Here is a 20,377-nt window from a genome sequence, read left to right on the forward strand (position 1 = left end):
TATTATTGAGGGAACACAATGAGGAGGGTAAAGATTAAGACCTCACGGTTCTAGAGGACTGTAGCGCTGCTTAACGTGGCTATGAAGGGGATACAGTGTGGATCAGTGGGGATTATGGAAAAGACAAAGTGTGGAGAAGTGGGATATAGAGGGACAGAGCTGCGTATATAGGGGATGGAGTCAGAAAGGTGGGATATAGAGGAGATAGTGTTGGGAACAGTGAAGCATAGAGAATTGTCACACTTGGAACTTTAAAATACAGGGAAGAGATAATCTGGAGAAGAGCGAGAAATATAGAGGACAAACTGAGTATCAAGGGGTCACAGTAGGAACAGGTACACGGGGGGGGGAAAGTGGGACACAATGGGAGCACATACAGATAGGACATAATTGTGAGCAATGGGATATTTGGAGATACATTTGGGAACATTGTAGTTTACAGAGGACACACTGGGGAACAGTTGGAGAAAGAAGGAGCATTGCTGAACAATGTGCCATATGGAAAGGTCGAGGGCAACGGTGAGAGATTGAGGGAATGTGGTGGGAACACTAGGATTTGGAACAGTCCTCTGGTCAGCTGGGACTTCATAGAAACATTACAAGACAGAGTATAACACCAAAACCCATAGGGAAACATGAGGAAATGACCACATTTTTGGTCAAAGAGGTATGTCTTAAGGAGAATCTTAAGCAAAATGAATTGAGACAGAAAGGCAGAGATGGATATTTATGAATGTACCATTTGATGATGTCTTGGGGGGGGCGCGGTATAGCCTGATGGAGGTTCAGGGCAGCATGGTGGCTCAGTGGTTAGCCCTGTTGCCTCACAGCGCCAGCGACCCAGGTTCGATTCCACCCTAGGGCAACTGTCTGTGTGGAGTTTACATTTTCTCCCCATGTCTGCTCGGATTTCTTCCAGGTGCTCCAGTTTGCTTCCACAGTTCAAAAGATGTGCAGGGTAGGTGAATTGACCGTGCTAAATTGCTCATAGCATCCAGGGATATGCGGACTAGGTGGATTAGCCATGGGAAAAGCAGGGTTACCAGAAGAGGAGAAGGGGTTGGATCTGGGTGAGATGCTCTTTGGTGAGTTGATGTGAACTCGATGGGCCAAATGGTCTGCTTCCACACTGTAGGGATTCTATGGGGATGCGGGGATGGATGAGACCATGCAGCAGTTTGAAAACAGGCACCTGAATTTTTAAATCAAGATAATGCTTGACTAGCAGCCAATACAGGCCAGTAAGCACAGGGGTGATAGGGCAACAGGGCTCAGTGCAACTTCAGGAATGGGCAGCAAGATTTAGATGAACTGAAATTTAGTTAGGGTTGAATGGGGGAGGAAGGTCAGGAGTGATTGGGATAGTCCACGAGGATTTCAGCAACACATAAACCAGAACAGAAGCAAAGTTGGATGATCTTATGGAGGTGGAAGTTGGTGGCCTTAGCAATGGTACAAAGTATCATCAAATATGACACCAAGATTACAAACAGACTGGATTAGTCTTAGTGTCTTTCCAGAGACAGGACTGAAGGAGTATAAGGACAGGCAAGTAATGCTGCAGCTTTATAGAACTTCAGTTGGAAAATTGCATACAGTTCTGGTCACCACACTACCAGCAGGATGTGGATACTTTGCAGAAGGTACAGAAAATGTTTACCAGGATGTTGCCTGGTATGGGGAATTTTAGCTATGAAGGAAGGTTGGATAGACTGGGTTTGTTTTCACTGGAACATAGGAGGTTGAGGGACAACGTAATAGAAGTTTATAAGATTGTGAATGGCATGGATAGAGAGGAAAGTATGAGGCTTTTTCCCAGGGTGGAGGTGTTAATTACTAGGGGACACAGGTTAAAGATGTGGGGGAGGGTAGAAGTTTAAAACAGATGTGTGAAATAAGGTTTTCACACAAAGGGTGGTGAGTGCCCAGAAGCGCTGCCAGAGGTGGTGCTGGAAGCAGACACTATAGCAGCATTCAAGAAGCACCTGGACAAATACATGAATAGGAAGGGAATAGAGGGTTATGGAGACTGTAAATGAAAACAGTTTTAGTATGGAAGGGCAAAATGTATCGGCGCAGGCTTGGACGGCCGAAGGACCTGTTCCGGTGCTGTATTGTTCTTTGTTCTTTTGAAGTCAGTGGCTGGGGAATAGAGCACTCTCATAGAGACTACTCCTCATAACTTGTAATATTTGCCACCTCTACCAGCATATTGGTGCTGAGTAAGGGTTTGTTTGAGGTAAGTTGTTGCCAACAATCCTTTCTTTCAGTCAGTGCTTTGTTTTATGTCTATCCAGTGCTTTGTGGTAGAGAGACACCAACATAGAATATCTGCAGAACAGGTGCTATTCTTAGATAGCACTATGGTTTATTGCATGATAGCAATAAGTCTGGCAGAATTATGAGGATGTCAAAGAGCTGGTATATCCACTCCCTCTAAAAGCTGCAGTAGAACCCAATGGCTCCACAGATTGGTTCCCCCCATTCTGCTGATGTTACATACAATGTAACATGAACATTAACCCCTCGGGGAATCAAGAGTGGGCCAGTTCGGCAGTGAGGCAGCAGCGGAGAGCAGGCTGGGGAGGCGGTGAGAGCCGGCCGGAGACGGTGGCGAGAGCGGGCCGGTGATCCGGTGACGGTGGCGAAAGCAGGCTGGGGAGGCAGTGAGAGCGGGTCCGGTGACAGCATGGCCGGTACGGTGGCGAGAGCGGGGCCGGTGAGAGCGGTGACGGTGGTGAGAGCGGGGCTGGTGAGAGCGGTGACGGTGGCGAGAGCGGGGCCGGTGAGAGTGGGGCTGGTGAGGCGGTGAGAGTGGCGTTGTGGAGATGGGACTTGGGACTCTGAGATCTGGACATTTTTTTTTCTTGCTTACCTTTTGGCTCTGTTAAAATCTTTCAATTCTGGTTTTTGTAGCCAAGTAGGCACCAGTGAATGCCAACTTTGTGCACTTTTCACTGTACTGATGTATTCCTATACATAGTACATGTGACAAATGAATATATCTAAATCAGATCTTGTACCTATATACAATAAACAGATTTTGGAGCAGGAATGGAAAAATTGCTTTCAGTCTCTAAATACGAGAAATTTCGACTCATCCTGTTCTGGATGCTTGGATAAGTAGCATGAGAATTTGGTATCAGTAGAGGATGTGATTGAACTGGGTGCTGTCAACATATAACACTCTGTTTTCAGATAGTGTTGCCAATGGGCATTATGTAGATTTAAAAATAGAAGGAAACCAAGGATAGACTGTTGGAAGTCACCAGAGTTTGTCACAGTCCAAAAGTGGGGAGGGCATCCAGTATAAATGATCAAGAGAAGACAGTGACATAGTGGACCAGTAATCCAGGATAAGACTCTAAGGTTATAGGTTCAAATCTCACCACAGCAAATGGTGAAATTCAATTAATAAATCTGGAATGAAAGGCTAGTCTGACGATGACCACAAAATCTTTGTCAACTGCCATAAATCCATCGGGTTTAGGGAAGGAAATCTACTATCCATACCTGGTCTAGTCTATGCATGTCTCCAGACCCACAGCAATGTAGTTGACTCTTAACTGCCTTCTGAAGTGGCCCAGCAAGACATTCAGTTGTATGAAATCACTACAAAGACTGATTAAATAAAATGAATCCAGACAAATCACCTGGCATCAACCAGAGAATGGGAAACAATAACAGCAAATCCAATCCTATTAGTCCTGCAAAGTCATTCTAACTAACAAATGGGGGCTTGTACCAAAATTGAGAGCTCTCCCACTGCCAATTAAGCAATGGCCTGGCATTGTCTGCAAGGTATGGTTTCTTGAGAATGACTACGTCTTGGGCAACGCTATCACCATCCTTGGGTATAACCTGTCTCATTGACAGGACGCCTGAGCAGAGCTGGAGGACATCAGGAGTGGATTGGCAGCATCAATACTAATCGAGTTGGTTGGGTCCCAAAGGACATAGCTAACAGCCTGGTTCTTAGAGTTCTGAGGGAGGGTCACTCGACCTGAAATGTTAACTCTGATTTCTCTCCACAGATGCTGCCAGACCTGCTGAGCTTTTCCAGCAATTTCTGTTTTTGCTACTAGTCTGGGTCTGCGACAGGAAGTAAGGGAACCAAGAAAAGGGACAAGCTAACTTGATCTCATTCTTGCCAATCTGCTGGCTACAGATGCATCTATCCATGACAGTATCGGTAAGTGTAACGACCGCACAGTCCTGTGGAGACATAATTCTGCCTCCATGTTCAGTGGTATGAGAACTATACTGAATGGGATAGACATTGAACCATCTAACAACTCATGACTGGGCATCCATGAGCTACTGTGGGCCATCAGCTGCAGCAGAATTTTATTCAACACAATCTGCAACCTCATAGCCTGATCCTTCACTCTACCATTATCAAGCCAGGGAATCAATCCTGGTTCAATGGAGAATGCAGAAGGGCTTGCTAGCAGCAGTACCAGGCATATCTAAAAGTGAGGTGCCAACCTGGTGAAGCTATCAAACAGGATTGCTTGTGTACCAAACAGCTTAACATAGATCTAAATGATCCCACAACCAACAGATCAAATCTAAGCTCTGCAGTCCTTCCACACCCAATTGTGAATGATGGTGGACATTAAACACATTGAAGGAGGCCCCACAAATATTCCTATCCTTAACCCAGCATATCAGTGCAAAGGTATGGCTGAAGCATTTGCAACCATCTTCAGCCAGAAATCCTGAGGGGATTATCCATCTTGGCCTCCTCCAGTGGTCCCCAGCATCAAATATACCAGTCTTCAGCCAATTTGATTCAATCCACGTGATATCAAGAAATGGATGGAAGCACTGGATACTGCAAAGGCTATGGGCCCTGATAACATTCCAGCCATATTGCTGAAGACTTGTGCTCCAGAACTTGCTGCTCCCCCGTCGGGCTTTTCCAGTACAGCTACAATACTGGCTTCTACCTGACAACGTGGAAAATTGCCCAGGTATGGACTGTATATAAAAAGCTGGACAAATCCAAAACAGCCAATTACTGCCCAATCAGTCTCCTCTCCATCATCAGTGAAGCTCTGGAAAGGGTCATTGACATTGTTATCGAAAGGCACCTCAGCAATAAGCTGCACACGGATTTTCCATTTGGGTTCCTGACCTCACTACAGCATTGGTTCAACATTAACAAAAGTGAGATAACAAGGTGTAGAGCTGGATGAACACAGCAGGCCAAGATTCCTTCAGAAGGGTCTAGGCCCGAAACGTCAGCCGTCCTGCTCCTCTGATGCTGCTTGGCCTGCTGTGTTCATCCAGCTCTACACCTTGTTATCTCAGATTCTCCAGCATCTGCAGTTCCTACTATCTCATTAACAAAAGTGCTGATTTCCAGAAGAGAAGTGAGTATAACTGCCCTTCACATCAAAGCCACGTTTGCCAAGTGTAGCATCAAGGAACGCTAGTAAAACTAGAATCAAATGGAATCGAGGGGAAAACTCTCTGCTAGTTGGAGTCATACCTAGTACATAGGTAGGTGGTTATTGTTCTGGGAGGTCTGTCATCTTAGTTTGGAGATATCATTGCAGGAATTCCTCAGGGTAGTGTCCTAGATACAACCATCTTCAGCTCCTTCATCAATGACATTCCTTGGACAAGTGGCAAGTAACATTTGCGCCACACAAATGCCAGGCAATGACCATCTCCAATAAGAAAGAATTAGCTTTTGCCCCTTTACATTTAATTGAATCCCCTACTATCAACATCCTGAGAGTTATCAATGTCCTGAAACTGAAGTGGCTTTAAGAGCAAGTCACAGGTGAGGAATACTACAGCGAGTAACTCACCACCTGACTCCCCAAAGTCTGCCCACTGTCTACAAGGCACAAGGCAGGAGTGTGATGGAATACCAAACCCCTCCTCCCCCCCACCCCCTTGCCAGAATGAACCATTCAGGATAAGGCAGCAGCTTAATTAGCACCACATCCACAAACATCCACTCTCTCCACCACCAACACTCTGTATGTACTGCTGCTACTATCTACTAGATGCATTGCAGAAACTCACCAAATCTCCTTTGGACATCACCTTCCAAACTCTCAACAACTACCATCTCAAGGGACAAGGGCAGCAAATACATGAAAACACCACCTTCAAGTTTTCCTTCAAGCCACTCACCATCCTGATTTGGAAATAGATCGCCGTTCCTTCGCTGGGTGTCGCTGGGTCAAAATCCTGGAATTCCCTCCCTAAGGGCATTGTGAATCTACCTACAGCATCTGGACTGCACCAATCAGGAAGACAGCATGCCACCAGCTTCTCAAGGACAACTATTGGCCAGTCATTTATTCCCATGTCTCATAAATGAATAAAAATGAAAGCTGATTTGCAGCGGAAGAGAAAAAACTGAATTATCTTCAGTTGCTCCTAATTCAGTGAACAGTTTTAGAAAATGGGAGGAGGACCCGACGGTGCCATATAAGTGGTCCAGTTAAATGCGGAAGTGGATGGTCAACAATTTCTCTGTCACGTTCCTTCAAGTTTCCTTAAAGAGTAGAACTAAGGCCCAAACTAAGGGGAACAGCTAGATTTGGAGAGGTTCATAGTTTGATCATGTTCTTAGAGCATCAGAGGTGGAGGTGAGGGCTTAACTGAGCAAATCAGGACCTGCAGAAATGTTATGGCAAGTGAAGGATCAAAGGTTAGAACTCTGGAATTTTGAAAATGCAATTTTAAGGAGTTTCATTGGGTAGCAGTGCAATGTCGCATGCAACTAGTTGGGACCTTTAAAATATTGGGAGGAGCATACTGGGGAACATCAGGGTATATAGAGGGGTATATAGTTGGGAAACAGTGGAGTATAGACCAGGCACATTATTGAGTAGTGTACATAAGGAATACAGTAAGCAGCAGTGGAATAAACAGAAAGACATACCAGGATGAATGGAATCTGGACAAACTGTAATAACAGAGACAATGTTAGTTCAGCAGCTTATGGAAAAGACTCACTCAGAAACAGTGGGATAAACCAGAACCACAATCAAGAACCAAAGGTTATAAAGGATGCACTGAACAGCAGTAAGTTACAGAGGGAACAGACCCAAGTACAATGCCTTCGTATTCTAGCCTTGTCCTGGCACGATATATATCGCTGAGACCCTATGTTCGCCTCTTACCATCTGCTGACTTCCTGTACACTGGAAAGATTTTGGGTTCCCTTTAATGTTGACTGCCATTCTATTCTCACACTCTCTGACCTGGTTATTATTGATTGGAGAATTCACCTGATATCCATCATACATCCTTTTGTTTTGTTTCATCATGTTCTCAATCTCCCTCATCATTCGTAGAGCTTTGCCTTTGGTCACCTGACCTTTGTTGGCATTTACACAGCCTGTGCCTGGAACACCACCTCCTCAAAAATCAATCATTGATCTATTAGTTTTCTTTTCATGCTTTTGATTTAATCTTTCCCTGGCTAGGATCCATCTGCCCCATCATCCTATTAAAATTAATCTTCCAAATTAGAAGCTCTATTTTCGTCTGTTCCTTGCACTTCTCCATTACAAATCAAAACTACATCATATAATAAATACTCTCCCCCAAATGTTCTCCCAAAGAAACTTGCTTCCCTTCAAGCACTTCATTCTCCCAGGCCAGATACTCCTTCCTTAGCACATATCATCAAGGAAATACTGAATATATTACTGTCTCAACCCCCGGCCCAACTATGCTTTATTCTATCAATATCTTAATCATTATTTGGGTAATTAAATAATAATTTTATCACTTTATAATCCTTCTACATCTTGGTCATTTCCCTGATGGTTTACTTATCCGTCGTTGGAGGTCTATCTCCTCATGGTGTGATTTGATCATTTTTGATTCTCCGCTCTCACCAGATGGATTCTGCTTAGTTCTGAGGAAGGGTTACTGGACTCAGTGTTAATTCTGCTTTCTCTCCACAGATACTGTCAGACCTGCTGAGTTTCTCCAGCAATTTCTGTTTTTGTTTCTGCCTTTGCCCTCTCTCAATGGTATTTTCTCTTTCCAATGCTAGTGTCTGCCCTAATTAGTACTATTGCCTCATTGCCTTTCTCCTTACCTCTCTTTTCTGAACACGTTGTACCCTTGAATATGAAAGATTTAGTCCTTACCATTTTTGGATATTTTTCTGTTTTTGTCACCACATCAACATCGCATGCACATTTTTGCTAGTAGTTTGCCAACCTTATTCGCACACAGTGTACCTTTACATAACAGCATTGTAAGCCTGTCTCTGTATGTACAATCTCTCTAGTCCACTCCTACGGTAATACTTTATAATACTATCCAATGCAGTCTTGTGGTACAATGGAATATAAAATAACATACTGGTTTATATCGGAGGAAGAACATTGGGATGTAAAGGGATCAAAGTTTATTGGACGTTTCCCTTGCTGACTCTGGGGTACAGTGAATGTCTAATTAGGCTCCATCTGTCTTTTCTTCCATCCTTATTTTCTGAGGGTTGGACCATGGTCTCCCATTGGATGGTTCACATTTATGGGCAAAGTGCTGCAGTGGTCTTTCGTGGGACAGCTGACTAAGAGACTCTCCTGCTGTTATTGCCTGTCTGCCTGCCTGTATTGGAAAGATTATTAACAGGCTGGCGATCAAACTGCTTGGTCATGTTATGAGCATACCCTACCATGACCAACACGTCTTGACATCAGGCTCTAACCCAGAGGTTCAGGTCTGGAAGTAGGGAGACTACCCTTGTACCACAAGACCTCCCTACACATGCTAATTTATTTATTAGTAAATGCAAATAATTTTGCTGAGTTTAAGGTGATTAGACTGCCACTTAATTGTGGTAAGTCATAGGTATATGGGTTACATATTGGAACTGATCTTGTTAACATTGAAACAATATTAGACTTGATAGTTCAGAGAATCTGGTGTATTTTAGCATCAGATGAAATCGATACTGAACATGATGATTAATGCACTGATATAAATGCTGAGGTTGAATCGAATGAATGTAAACTTGGGGTGTACTGCAAGTGTAGTTGTGCTGATTTTGGGAAAAGAAATCAGAAGTTCCCAATAAAATTCATCAACTGAAGCCTTAACTCTGTTTCTCTCTCCACAGATGCTGCCCAATCTCCAGCATTCTCTGTTTTCATCCCAGGACTTTCTAGACTTTGCAGTAGTTTTAAACCACATTTTATGAGGCGGTTGTTGCTGTTATGCAGAGAAAGGGAGACACTCACCTTCTGAAGATGGTGTACTCTTTACATCAGAAGCATCTGAAACAGGCTCATCTGAGACAGGGGAAGAATCTGAAAGTGAATATGTGTACAAGGTTACATTATGCTGGAAGCATCAGAGCCTTCTAAGTGCTCACACAAACTAAATATCATCGAAAATACCAGAGAAATGTGTCACTCATCTGGCTCAGTTTTTAAATTCATAATAGGTCTTTCAGATGAAACTAACTTGATCGCTAATTCAGATGAATACAATTAATTCTAGAGTGCTAATCCATATCAGTACAATTAACTCTAAAGCACTAATCCAGATGTACAATGAAATCTAGAGCACTACTCCAGATTGGTATAATTTACTGTAAAATTATAGCACTAATCCAAATCAATAGAATGATCACTGCGACATTCATTCAGCACTGTAACATTAACTCAACTAGTAATCAGATCAGAACAATTATTTCTACAATGCAAATACTGGAATGCTTGGTATTAAGGAGCTTTTGATCAGGTGCAACATCAAAGAGCCTGAGCAGAAGTCGTGATAACAGATATTAGTGGGAAAAGTCTCCACTGGTTGGAATCACACCTAGCACAAAGGGACATGGCTGTGGTTATTGGAAGTCCATCATTTCAGCTCCAAGACATCTCTTCAGGAGTTCCTCAGGTTTGTGGCCTAGACCCAACCACCTTCAGTTACTTAATCCTGACGTTGCCCCACTCATAAGGTGAAAATTGGGGATGTTCACTGAAAATTGCACAACTTGACATTTCTACCATATAAGTGCCAGTCAAAGACCGTATCCCACAAGAGGGAATTTAACTATCTGTCCTTGACATTCAATGACATCATCTTTGCTGAATACTTCGCTATTATCATGCTGGGGTTTATGATTGAGCAAAAACTGAACTGGACTGGCCATAATCAGTACTGTAGGTACAAGAGCAGGTCAGAGGCTAGGAATCTTGCAGTGAGTAATTCGCCTCCTGATTTCCCAAACACCTATCTATCATCTAAAAGGCATAAGTCAGAAGTGTGATGGAATATTCCTCTTTTGAGAAGCTTGACACCATCCAGGAGAAATCAGCTCACTTGATAAGTTTCCCATACATCACCTTAAACATTCACTTTCTCCACAACAAATACACCATAGTAAGCAGTGTGGACAAATTACAAGGTGCATCGTAGTAACTAACTAAAGCTGCTAGATAGCAGTTTCCAGTGCCTCCATGAAGGACAAGGGCAACTGACACATAGGAAAACCACCACCTACAAGTCACTCACCATCCTGGCTTGGAACTATGCCATTGTTCCTTCTGAATCAAAATTCTGAAACTCTCTTTCTAACAGCACTGTGGTATGTCTGCAACAAAAGGACTGCAGAAATTCATGGAGGCTGCTCACCAGCACCTTCTCCAGGGTAATTAAGGGTGGACAATAAATGCAGTTCTGACATTCTCATCCCATGAGTGAATTAAGAACTAACAGAACAGTTGAAGAAATTCTGCAGTAAACTTCAGATCAGTTCACTGGCCTTGAGAAATGGAACCACAATTTCAAAATTTGCAATCAACACTAAATTTAAGGCAGTAATTTATGCTAAGGAGAACTGCAAAAGTTTCCAAGACAAGATTGACAACCTTTCAGAATGGGCATGCAATTGGCAGATAAACGTCAGTATAACAGAGTGTGAGCTGGTGCATTTTGACAGGGAGAACAAGGAAGTCACATACTCTTGAGTGTCACTAGAGCTGTTAAGTAACCAGAGACTTATAAAGTTTTGACGAGTTCGATAGGTTAGATGTAGAACTGATTATTCCTTTTGTGGGAAAAACCAAAACCAGGGGCTATAAATACAAGATGCTAATAAATCTAATGAGAAACTCAGGAGAAATATTTTTACACAGCAAATGGCTAGAATGTTGAGCTTGCTGTCTTAGGAAGAGAGTGAGGCAAAAGGCATACACAGCTTTAAGGGGAAACTGCATCAAATGATACGTCGATCGAATTAAATACTGAGTAGTGAAGGGAGTTTGATGACAAAGCATGGGAGGAGGTTCAGGTGAAGCATGGAGCTGTTGGGTTGAATGGTATGTTCCTGGGCTTCTATGAAATTTTATGTAAATCCCTGATAAATGGGCAGTTCCCATGGGTGAATAAATTGTCGAGATATGTGAGTACATCTTGACTGGTGACTGCAAACTCCATGACATTCAATTGTATGCTTCCAATGGGCAAATAGACAGTGTTGATAGTCCAGTCAAACACTGAGTGCACACAGTCCGGATGGGTGAATATGTTACAGGTAATATCCAGTAAGATGGTGGTGAAGTAGGGCTTCTGAGCCTGGGGCTTGTCCCTTTGTCCACTTTTCCTTTTTTTTTCCTCTTCTCGTTTCTTTTTTCTCTTCTGTTTTAGTTTACTTACCACTTGGTGAAGAGCTCAGTCATGTCTACGGCACTGGCAGCAGTGAGCGGGCCCGGCGGCGCGGGCGTGCGGCCGCAGTGAGCGGGCCCGGCCTGTGCGGGGGTGCGGCCGCAGTGAGTGGGCCCGGCCGGTGTGGGGGGGCACGGCCGCAGTGAGTGGGCCCGGCCTGTGTGGGGGTCGCGGCCGCAGTGAGCGGGCCTGGCCTGTGTTGGGGGGGCACCGCTGCAGTGAGCGGGGCCGGCGGCGCGGGGGAACCCGGCCGCAGTGAGCGGGCTCAGCGGCATGGCGGAGGCCTGGCCGCAGCATTTGGGTTTATGCTGATTTCTGCATTGTCAAGGCCGTCTTAGTGCTGACTGATGACAGCTGCGGCAGAGGCCTGTTTGGGTTCCCAGTGGTGTCAGCGTCCAGTGAAGATTCAAAGAGGTGTTGGCAGAGGCGAGTTTGGGCCCAGTATGAGACCCAGCGGCATCAACAGTGGCTGCATCGACAAGGTAGGCCTGAAGCAGACTCATGGCGGCGATGGAGTTGAGTTTGGGCCAGTGTGGTAGCCAGTGGCATTGGTGGTATCTGCATTGGCGAGGTCCATTCATAGTGGCGAGGGTATCAGTACAGGTGACATGGCGGCCAGTAGGGTAGGGGGTGAGTCTGGGTGGTATGCTCTGCGGAGGGTCGATGTGGCCTTGTTGGGCCAAATGGCCTGCTTCCACACTGTAGGGATTCTAAGGTGACAGTAAATAAATCAAATGTAGAAACTACAGCACAGAACCGAGCCATTCTGCCTATATTTTCTAAGCCAGTGCTTGTGCTCTTTGCACAATCTTGTTAGTTAGGCGGTGGTAGTTGTGACTCTGGGCAAAGGTACAAAGATAAATAAACGAGATGACAGCCCCCTTTAAGGCTCATCATTAGTTCCAGTTGGGGACAGATGTAAAACAGGCTTCCAACTCGCTATCACGTATATGACACGATCACACAGAACCCAACTCAATTCCTGTGCTGTCAGATGTGAAGTCTTGTTGTCTTCTGGATGTAAGAGGCAATCGTTGTCTGGGAGATGACACAGGACCCCCTTTTAATAGAGATAATTAATTTGTGATAAAAAGCTAAATTCTGAACTGGTCGACAGGTGCCTGTCACTGTCTGTAACACACAGCAATGGAGAACCTTTTCTCTGTTTCTCGCTCCACAGTGTACGAGCTGGGGTGGGGCACAATGGCTGCACAAAGCCATGGCAGAATCACCTTCGGTTTTGTCGATTGTGGGGATGTCTTGCACTGGAGCAAGAAACCCAAAAGGTTTTTTCTGGAATGGATTCTCTCGATGCAATTGAAGCTTTTCAAACCAGAGAGCAGGTCACCAAGGGTTACAGACATTAGCTCTGTGTAAATTGGTTCCGTGTGTTTGAGGATGCTTTAGCAGCATTAATCTGCAGGAAAAGCATTTCAAAGCTGCGAGCAATTGTACATAAAAGCTCATTCTGACAAACTGCAGCAAACTGCAGCCTTGGCATATATGTTAGTATTTGCTAGAATATTCCAGCACTGGCTGCAGCAACGCCCTGAGCCATTTGTGCTTAACCCTGCTGCTTCCACCCATATGAAAAGAACCCATTTTATAACAAAGCCCCTTTTTCTTCACTGACCTTTAGTCACTTGGTTTCCTGCCCCAAACAGTGTTGCTGCGGTTACCCCGACTCCATTCTCGTTCACCTCAGGGAGGCCCGGTGCTGGTTTATTGTCCCTATCCTGATCAACACACAGACTGTGCTCTCCGCTAACCACCGTCTCCATCTCTGCTGCAGCTTGATCGGGTTCTCCTGATGAGTTGTGCAGGGGCTTGTTACACTGCACTGGTACTGATGCTCAGCTATTCTCACACAGATTCAGCCTGAAAGAGAGGGGGAGGGGAGAGGGATCAGCTACACCTCCATGTTCATGATTAGTGCAGAACAGCACAGGATTTCTTTGCTAAAGACGGATCTCCTTTAAATTCACTGCAGCACAGGATTCCATTACATGACATTCCCCATTATACACAGCTCTCTAACCCTGTCTCCATCTGCCACATTGTCAGCTTGCCAAAAAAATTCAGCCCTGCAATATTCACAAAGCTGCAGAAAGAGACAAAGCCTTCTGCCCTTTCTAGAAACATCTAAATACTGACTACTGTGAAGTGCCAGAAATCCGTATCGTCTCCGGCTCAGTCTTAAAGGAATATTTCATATTGACAGTATATAGATCCACAGACCATCTCCAGGGCTCACTCACTCTGTGCTACTTTATAGGGACATTCTCTATTGGTCTCAACATTCCCTTTTCAAGATTAGCCATGAAACCAAGAACTGTTCTGATTCAGCAGCGAGAGAGCAGGCAGTTCAAGTCCCTGAGTTGGGTTTCAACCTTCCTTCCAGACTTAGCTTTATAAACATACACTATTCAGTTTCATTATTTCTACTGCTGAGCAGATCATTCTGCCCCTAAGACCGCGAGAGAACCGCCCAGTATGATATTGAGCCCTACAGGACCTCCCAGTCTAGTACTGAGCCCCACAGATCAGTACCAAATTGCCCAGTCTGATAATAAGCGCTAAGGTCAGGAGAGAGCTGCCCGTTCCAATACTGAGACCAACAGACCAGGGGAGGATCACCCAGTCTGACGTTGAGCCCCATGGGCTACTAAAGAATCAAAGTGTGACTCAGCAAGAGGTGCCCAATGCTCCCAGCTCTCTGTTGGATGATCTCAACAGGAGAGCGCAGAAATTGAGCTATTGTTAAACACGATTCAGTGAGCTAGCGAGAGAAACATCAGCCATGCTCTGACCATATTCAAAGCACAGCACTGGACAGACCAAGCAAAGGGACACAGATGGAGATGTTGATATTGAGGTGAAGTTGGGAGGTCCACAGAAACTTCATTTTCCGGCATGTTGGGTAAGGTTGGCCAGACGAATCAAAGAAGGAACTTCAGAGCAGCCAAATTACAAACAGCATACTTTGCACAAGCTCTGATGCATCCTGGGACCGACTCAAACACACTGACTCTCACTGGGGTACAGTCCCACACACACTGATTCTCACTGGGCTATAGGGTCCCATACATACACTGACTCTCACTGGGGTAGCCCCACACACACTGTGGTGTGATTGAGGAGAAGGAAGAGGTTAAGTCATGTCCGTCTAATAGGAAGAACTGGCAGGGCCAGATTCATGAACACAGTGGGACTGGCATTCTGAAGTGTATTTATTTCAAAGCAAGGAGTATTATTAGGTAAGGTAGATGAGCTTAGAACCTGGATTAGTTCAATGAGACTACAATGTTGTAGCTATTATAGAAACTTGGTTGAGAGAAGGGCAGAATTAGCAGTTCAATGTTCCAGGGTTTGGATATTTCGGGTGTGATAGAGAGGGATGTAAAAGGGGTGGGGGATTTTCATTACTGATTAAGGAGAATATCACAGCTGCACTAAAAGAGGACATGTTGGAGGGGTCTTCCAACAAGGCTACATTGGCAGAACTCAGGAATAAGAAAGGCGCAATCCTATGATGAGGTTATATTATAGGTCTCTCTATTGCCAGCAGGAAATAGAGCAATAGATATGTAAGCAGGTCATGGAAAGATGCAAAAACAGCAGGGTTGTTGAAGAGCATTATTTTAACTTCCGCAACATTGACTGGGAGTCCCTTGTTGCCAGGGGCTTGGATGGGACAGAATTTGTCAGGTGCATCCAGGAGGGCTTCTTGAAACAATATATAGACAGTCCAATGAGGGCAAGGGGCTGTACTAAACCTTATACTGGGGAATGAGCCTGACCAGGTGATCAAAGATTCAGTGGGTGAGCATTTTGGGAACAGTGATCATAATTTCTTAAGTTTTAGATATGGATAGGACTGAATCTTGGGTGCAAGTGCTAAACCGGGGAAAGGATAATTACAACAGTATTAGGGAGGAACTGGAGAAATCAGGTTGAGAACAGCTGTTTGAGGGTAAATGCATATCTGATGTGGGAGTCTTTTAAAGGCCAGTCGATCAGAGTTCAGGGTCAGCATGTTCCAGTAAGGATGAAAGTTAAGGATGGAAAGATCTTAAAACCCTGGATGACATGAGATATTGGAAGTTTAGTTGATTTTTAAAAAGGAAGCATATATAAGGTTTAGGAAACTGAAATCGGACAAGGTCTCTGATGAATATAAAGGAAACAGGAAAGAAGGGTCACGAAATCGTAGAATCCGTACAGTGTGGGAACAGGCCATTTGGCCCATTGAGGCCATGCCAATCCTCCAAAGTGCATCCCACTCCATTTCCCTGTAACTGCATGGCTAATGCATCTAGCCTGTACATTGCTGGACAATTTAGCCACACTAAACTACCTAACCTGCACATCTTTGGACTGTGGGAAGAAACTAGTACACGCAGAGAAAACCCACACAGGCTGAGGGAGAACATGCAAACTCCACACAGACTGTTGCCTAAGGGTGGGATTGAACCCAGGTCCCCAGTGCTGTGAGGCAGCAGTGCTAACCACTGAGCCATGGTGCCCCCTATCCTGGCCAAGTAGATTAAGGAGAATCCCAAGGTATTTTACGCATGTATAGTAGCAAGAAGGTAGCTAGAGAAAAGATAGGCACACTTGTGGACAAAGGAGGAAATTTATATTTAGAGACAGAGGAAGTGGATACTCCTTCCTAAATGCTGCACATCGGTATTCACCAAGGAGAAGATTAGGGAGGGTTTGTTGATATTCTAGGGCACGTCGATATTGAAAAGGTGGTGGTGTTGGCTGTCTTGAAGAACTTGCAGGCAGGTGAGTCCCCAGGGCCTGATAGGATCTATCCCAGAATACTGAGGGAAGGAAGGGTCAACATTGCTCAGGCCTTGTCAGAAATCTTTCTATCCTCTTTAACAATAGGCGAGGTCGCAGAAGACTGGAGAATAGCCAATGTCATTCCTTTCTTTAAGAAGGACAACAGGAATAATCCAGGAAATCATAGGCCAGTGAGCATTAGAGCAACTATTGGAGGACATTCTTAGTGACAGGATTTACATGTATTTTATAATCTATATAAATGATCTGCAAGGAAGGACAAAGTGTAAACATAATAAAGTTGGCAGATGATAGTAAAACAGGTGGGAAAGCATGCAGTGCTGAGGAGATAAACAGTTTACAGATGAATATTGATAGGATAGGAGAATGGGACAGACCCTGGCAGATGGAGTTTAATGTGGATAAGTGTGAGGTTGTCCATTTTGGTAGGAGAAACAAAGGGGCAAATTATTATTTAAATGAGAAGCAGATTCAAAGCACAACAGTGCAGAAGGATCTGGGTGTCTTTGTGCAAGAAGCACAGAAAGTGGATATGCAGGTGCAGCATATAATAAGAAAGGCAAATGGAATCCTGGCACTTATTGCAAAAGGACTGGATTACAACAGTAATAAAAGTGTGACAGTTATATAAGACATTGGTGACAGCACACCTGGAGTATTGTGTCCAATTTTGGTCTCCTTACCTGAGGAAGAATGTGATGGCACTGGAGTCAGTTCAGAGGAGATTCACAAGGTTGATTCTAGGGATGAAAAGGCTGTCGTATGAGGAACAGTTGAATAGTTTGGGCTTGTACTTGCTGGAGTTCAGAAGAATGAGGGAGGGTCTGATGGACGTAGATAAAATGCTATAGGGGATTGATAAGGTGGACGTTGAATAGATGTTTCCCCTTGTGGGACAGTCTCAAACAAGAGGTCATAGATATAGAGTGAGAGGAGGTAGGTTCAAAACTGAGATGGGGAGAAACTACTTCTCTTGGAGTGTTGTTAATCCATGGAGCTCACTGCCAATCAACAGATTCAAAAAAGAAATAGATATGTTTGGATGAAATGTGGAATAAAAAGCAAAAGGGAGCAGGCATGAGGGTAGAGTTGAGACCAGGATAAGATCAGCCATGATCATGTTAAGTGGCAGAGCAGGCTTGAAGGGCTGAACTGCCTACTCCCTCTCCTAATTCCTATATTCCTCTCTTGGAAATGGACTTATTAGGGATAGTCAGCATGGCTTTGAGTGGGGAGGTCTTGTCTCACAAATTTGACTGAGTCTTTTGAGGATGTAACAAAGATGACTGATGAGGGTAGGGCAATTCATGTTGTCTACATTGGCCTTTACTAAAACATTTGACAAAGTCTCTCACGGTAGGCTGGTCCAGATGATTAAGTAATGTGGGATTTATGGTGGGTTGGTAAGTTGAATACAAAATTGCCTTGGTCACAGAAGACAGGGTAGTTGTGGAGAGATGATTTTCTGACTGGAGGTCTGTGACCATGGTATTCCACAAGCATTCGTGCTGGGACCTCTGTTTATAATTTATATAAAACTATATGGATGAAAATGTAGGTGGTCTGATTAGTAAGTTGGAAAAGATGACATAAAAATAGGTGGAGTTTTGGATAGGGAGGGAGGTTGTCAAAGTATGCAACAGGATATAGATCAGTTGGAAAGTTGGACGGAGAAATGGCAGATGGAGTTTAATTCGGTCAAGTATGAGGTGATTCATTTTGGGAGGTCAATGCAAGAGGAAAGCAAGAGGAAATAAATGGCAGAACTCTTAGGTTTATGTACAACGGGATCATAGAATAGAATCACAGAATCCATACGGTGCGGAAACAGGCTATTCAGCCCAACAAGTCCACACCAACTCACCCCCCTACCCTGTAACCCTACATTTCTAAACCACCTAACCTACACATCCCTGGACACTATGGGCAATTTAGCATGGCCAATCCACCTAAACTACACATCTTTGGACTCTGGGAGGAAATCAGAGCACGCAGCGGAAACTCACGCAGACACGGGGAGAATGTGTAAACTTCATAATTGAAGCCGGGTCCCTGGTGCTGTGAGGCAGCAGTGCTAACCACTGAGCTACCGTGCTGCCCCGTATGGGCTTGTAAATGGCAACACAAGTAGATAAGGTGGCATGCTTGCTTTCATTGTTTGGAGCATTGAGTATAAACGTTGGCAAGTCATGTTGCAGTTGTATAAGACTTTAGATAGGCCACATTTTCAGTATTGCATGCAGTTCTGGTCACCACAGTATAGGAAGGCTATGGGGTCTTTGGAGAGGAATGTAAAACAGGTTTACCAGGACATTGCCTGGATTGGAGAGTGTTAGCTATTAGGAGAGTTTGGATAAACTTGGATTGTTTTTATTACAGCATCGGAGGCTGAGGGGCGACATGATAGAGTTTATAAAATTATGAGGGGCATGGATAGAATGGATAGTTGGAGCCTTTTCCCAGGGTGGAAATGTCAAATACTAGGCTGCATAGGTTTAAGGTGAGGGGGGGGAAGTTAAAGGAAATGTGCGAGGCAAATTTTTAACAGAGGGTGGTAGGTGCCTGGAGCGTGCTGCCAGGGGAGCTGGTAGAAGCAGAGACAATAGCAACATTTCAGAAACATTTAGACTGACACATGAACAAGCAGGGAATAGAGAGATACAGACGACATGCAGGCAGATGGGATTAGTTTAAAAGGCATCATGTTGGCATAGAGATGTTTGGCTGAAGGGCCTGTTCCTGTGCTGTCCTGTTCTGTAACTGGGGCAATGGTCCCTTACATACTGACTCTCACTGCGATACAGATCCCACACACTGACTCTCATTTAGGCAAAGGTCCTGCACAAACTGACTCTCACTGGGGTATGGGTTCCATTCACACTGATTCTCACTAGAGTAAATGTCCCACATACATTGACTATCACTGGGGTAAGGGTCCCACACACACACTGATTCTCACTGGGGTAAGGGTCCCACACACACACTGATTCTCACTGGGGTAGGAGTCTCACACAAAAAGAAACACAGCAACACAGAAGGCAGTAGCAGGACTAGGTTATTCAACTACTCTGGCCTGATCTGCAACTCAATATGATCATGGCTGATCGTCATGCTCAATACCCTAATCCTGCCTTCACCCCCATCCCCCAAATCCCTTTATCCATTTAACCACAATAGCTATGCCTATGTTCCTTTTGAATAAACGTTTTGGCCTCAACCACTTTTTAGTGGTACTGAATTTGACAGACTCACGACTCTCTGGTGAGGAATATTTTCTTCATTTCAGTCCCCTAAGATTTAGCCCATAGCCTTAAACTATGATCCTTGGTTCTGGACCAATGCACTATCGGGAACATCCTTCCCACGCCGAACCAGTCTTCTCTTAATCAATCCCTTGGTGCTACTTTGCTGATCCCAATACTCAGGTCTCTTTTTATTGCTCATTTTGTGTACCTCTTTTGCATCTAACATCACGTCTAACTTCCCTGGTAAGTCATGGTTTGACCATTGTTCTCTTTGTATGTTTACGTCAGACAGGAATAAATAATTTTTGTAGTTCATCCATTCACTCTTTGAATGTTTGCCATTGCCGATCCAATGTTATTCCTTTCAATATCATTCCCCAATCCGTCATAACCAACTCAAGCCTTATACCATCGTAGTTACCCTTCTTAAGATCCAAGACCCTCATCTCAGAATCAAACTACCTCATTCTCCATCTAGTTAAAGAATTCTATCATAGTATGGTTGCTCATTCCCAAGGGGTGTCACACAACTACATTACCAATTCCATTGATTGTTACTGGGGTACGCTTCTCACGCAAACTAACTCTCACTGGTGTATACTTCTCATGCAAACTGACTCTCGCTGGGATACAGGGGCCCGCACGCACTGACTCTCGCT

General features: G+C 44.4%; 1 protein-coding gene and 1 long non-coding RNA gene across 7 annotated transcripts in view; one reads left to right on the plus strand and one right to left on the minus strand.

Moving 5' to 3' along the window:
• LOC125486595 overlaps positions 1-9,637 on the plus strand; it is a 30,273-nt gene extending 20,636 nt beyond the window's left edge. Inside the window, exon 3 of the long non-coding RNA XR_007265239.1 lies at positions 9,110-9,637. This is a non-coding gene — a long non-coding RNA (uncharacterized LOC125486595). The remainder of the gene's footprint in view (positions 1-9,109) is intronic.
• maptb (microtubule-associated protein tau b) overlaps positions 1-20,377 on the minus strand; it is a 63,774-nt gene that overhangs the window by 42,638 nt on the left and 759 nt on the right. For all 6 annotated transcript variants that reach the window (XM_048614705.1, XM_048614704.1, XM_048614702.1 and 3 more), the window contains exons 2-3: positions 13,295-13,539; positions 9,231-9,299 (exon numbers count right to left, since the gene is read on the minus strand). In XM_048614705.1, coding sequence (XP_048470662.1) covers positions 9,231-9,299; positions 13,295-13,442 — 217 coding nt within the window. In that variant the 5' untranslated portion in view covers positions 13,443-13,539. The remainder of the gene's footprint in view (positions 1-9,230; positions 9,300-13,294; positions 13,540-20,377) is intronic.

This window comes from Rhincodon typus, chromosome 30 (genome assembly GCF_021869965.1).
Source record: "Rhincodon typus isolate 14 chromosome 30, sRhiTyp1.1, whole genome shotgun sequence".
In the NCBI taxonomy this organism is placed as follows: Eukaryota; Metazoa; Chordata; class Chondrichthyes; order Orectolobiformes; family Rhincodontidae; genus Rhincodon; species Rhincodon typus.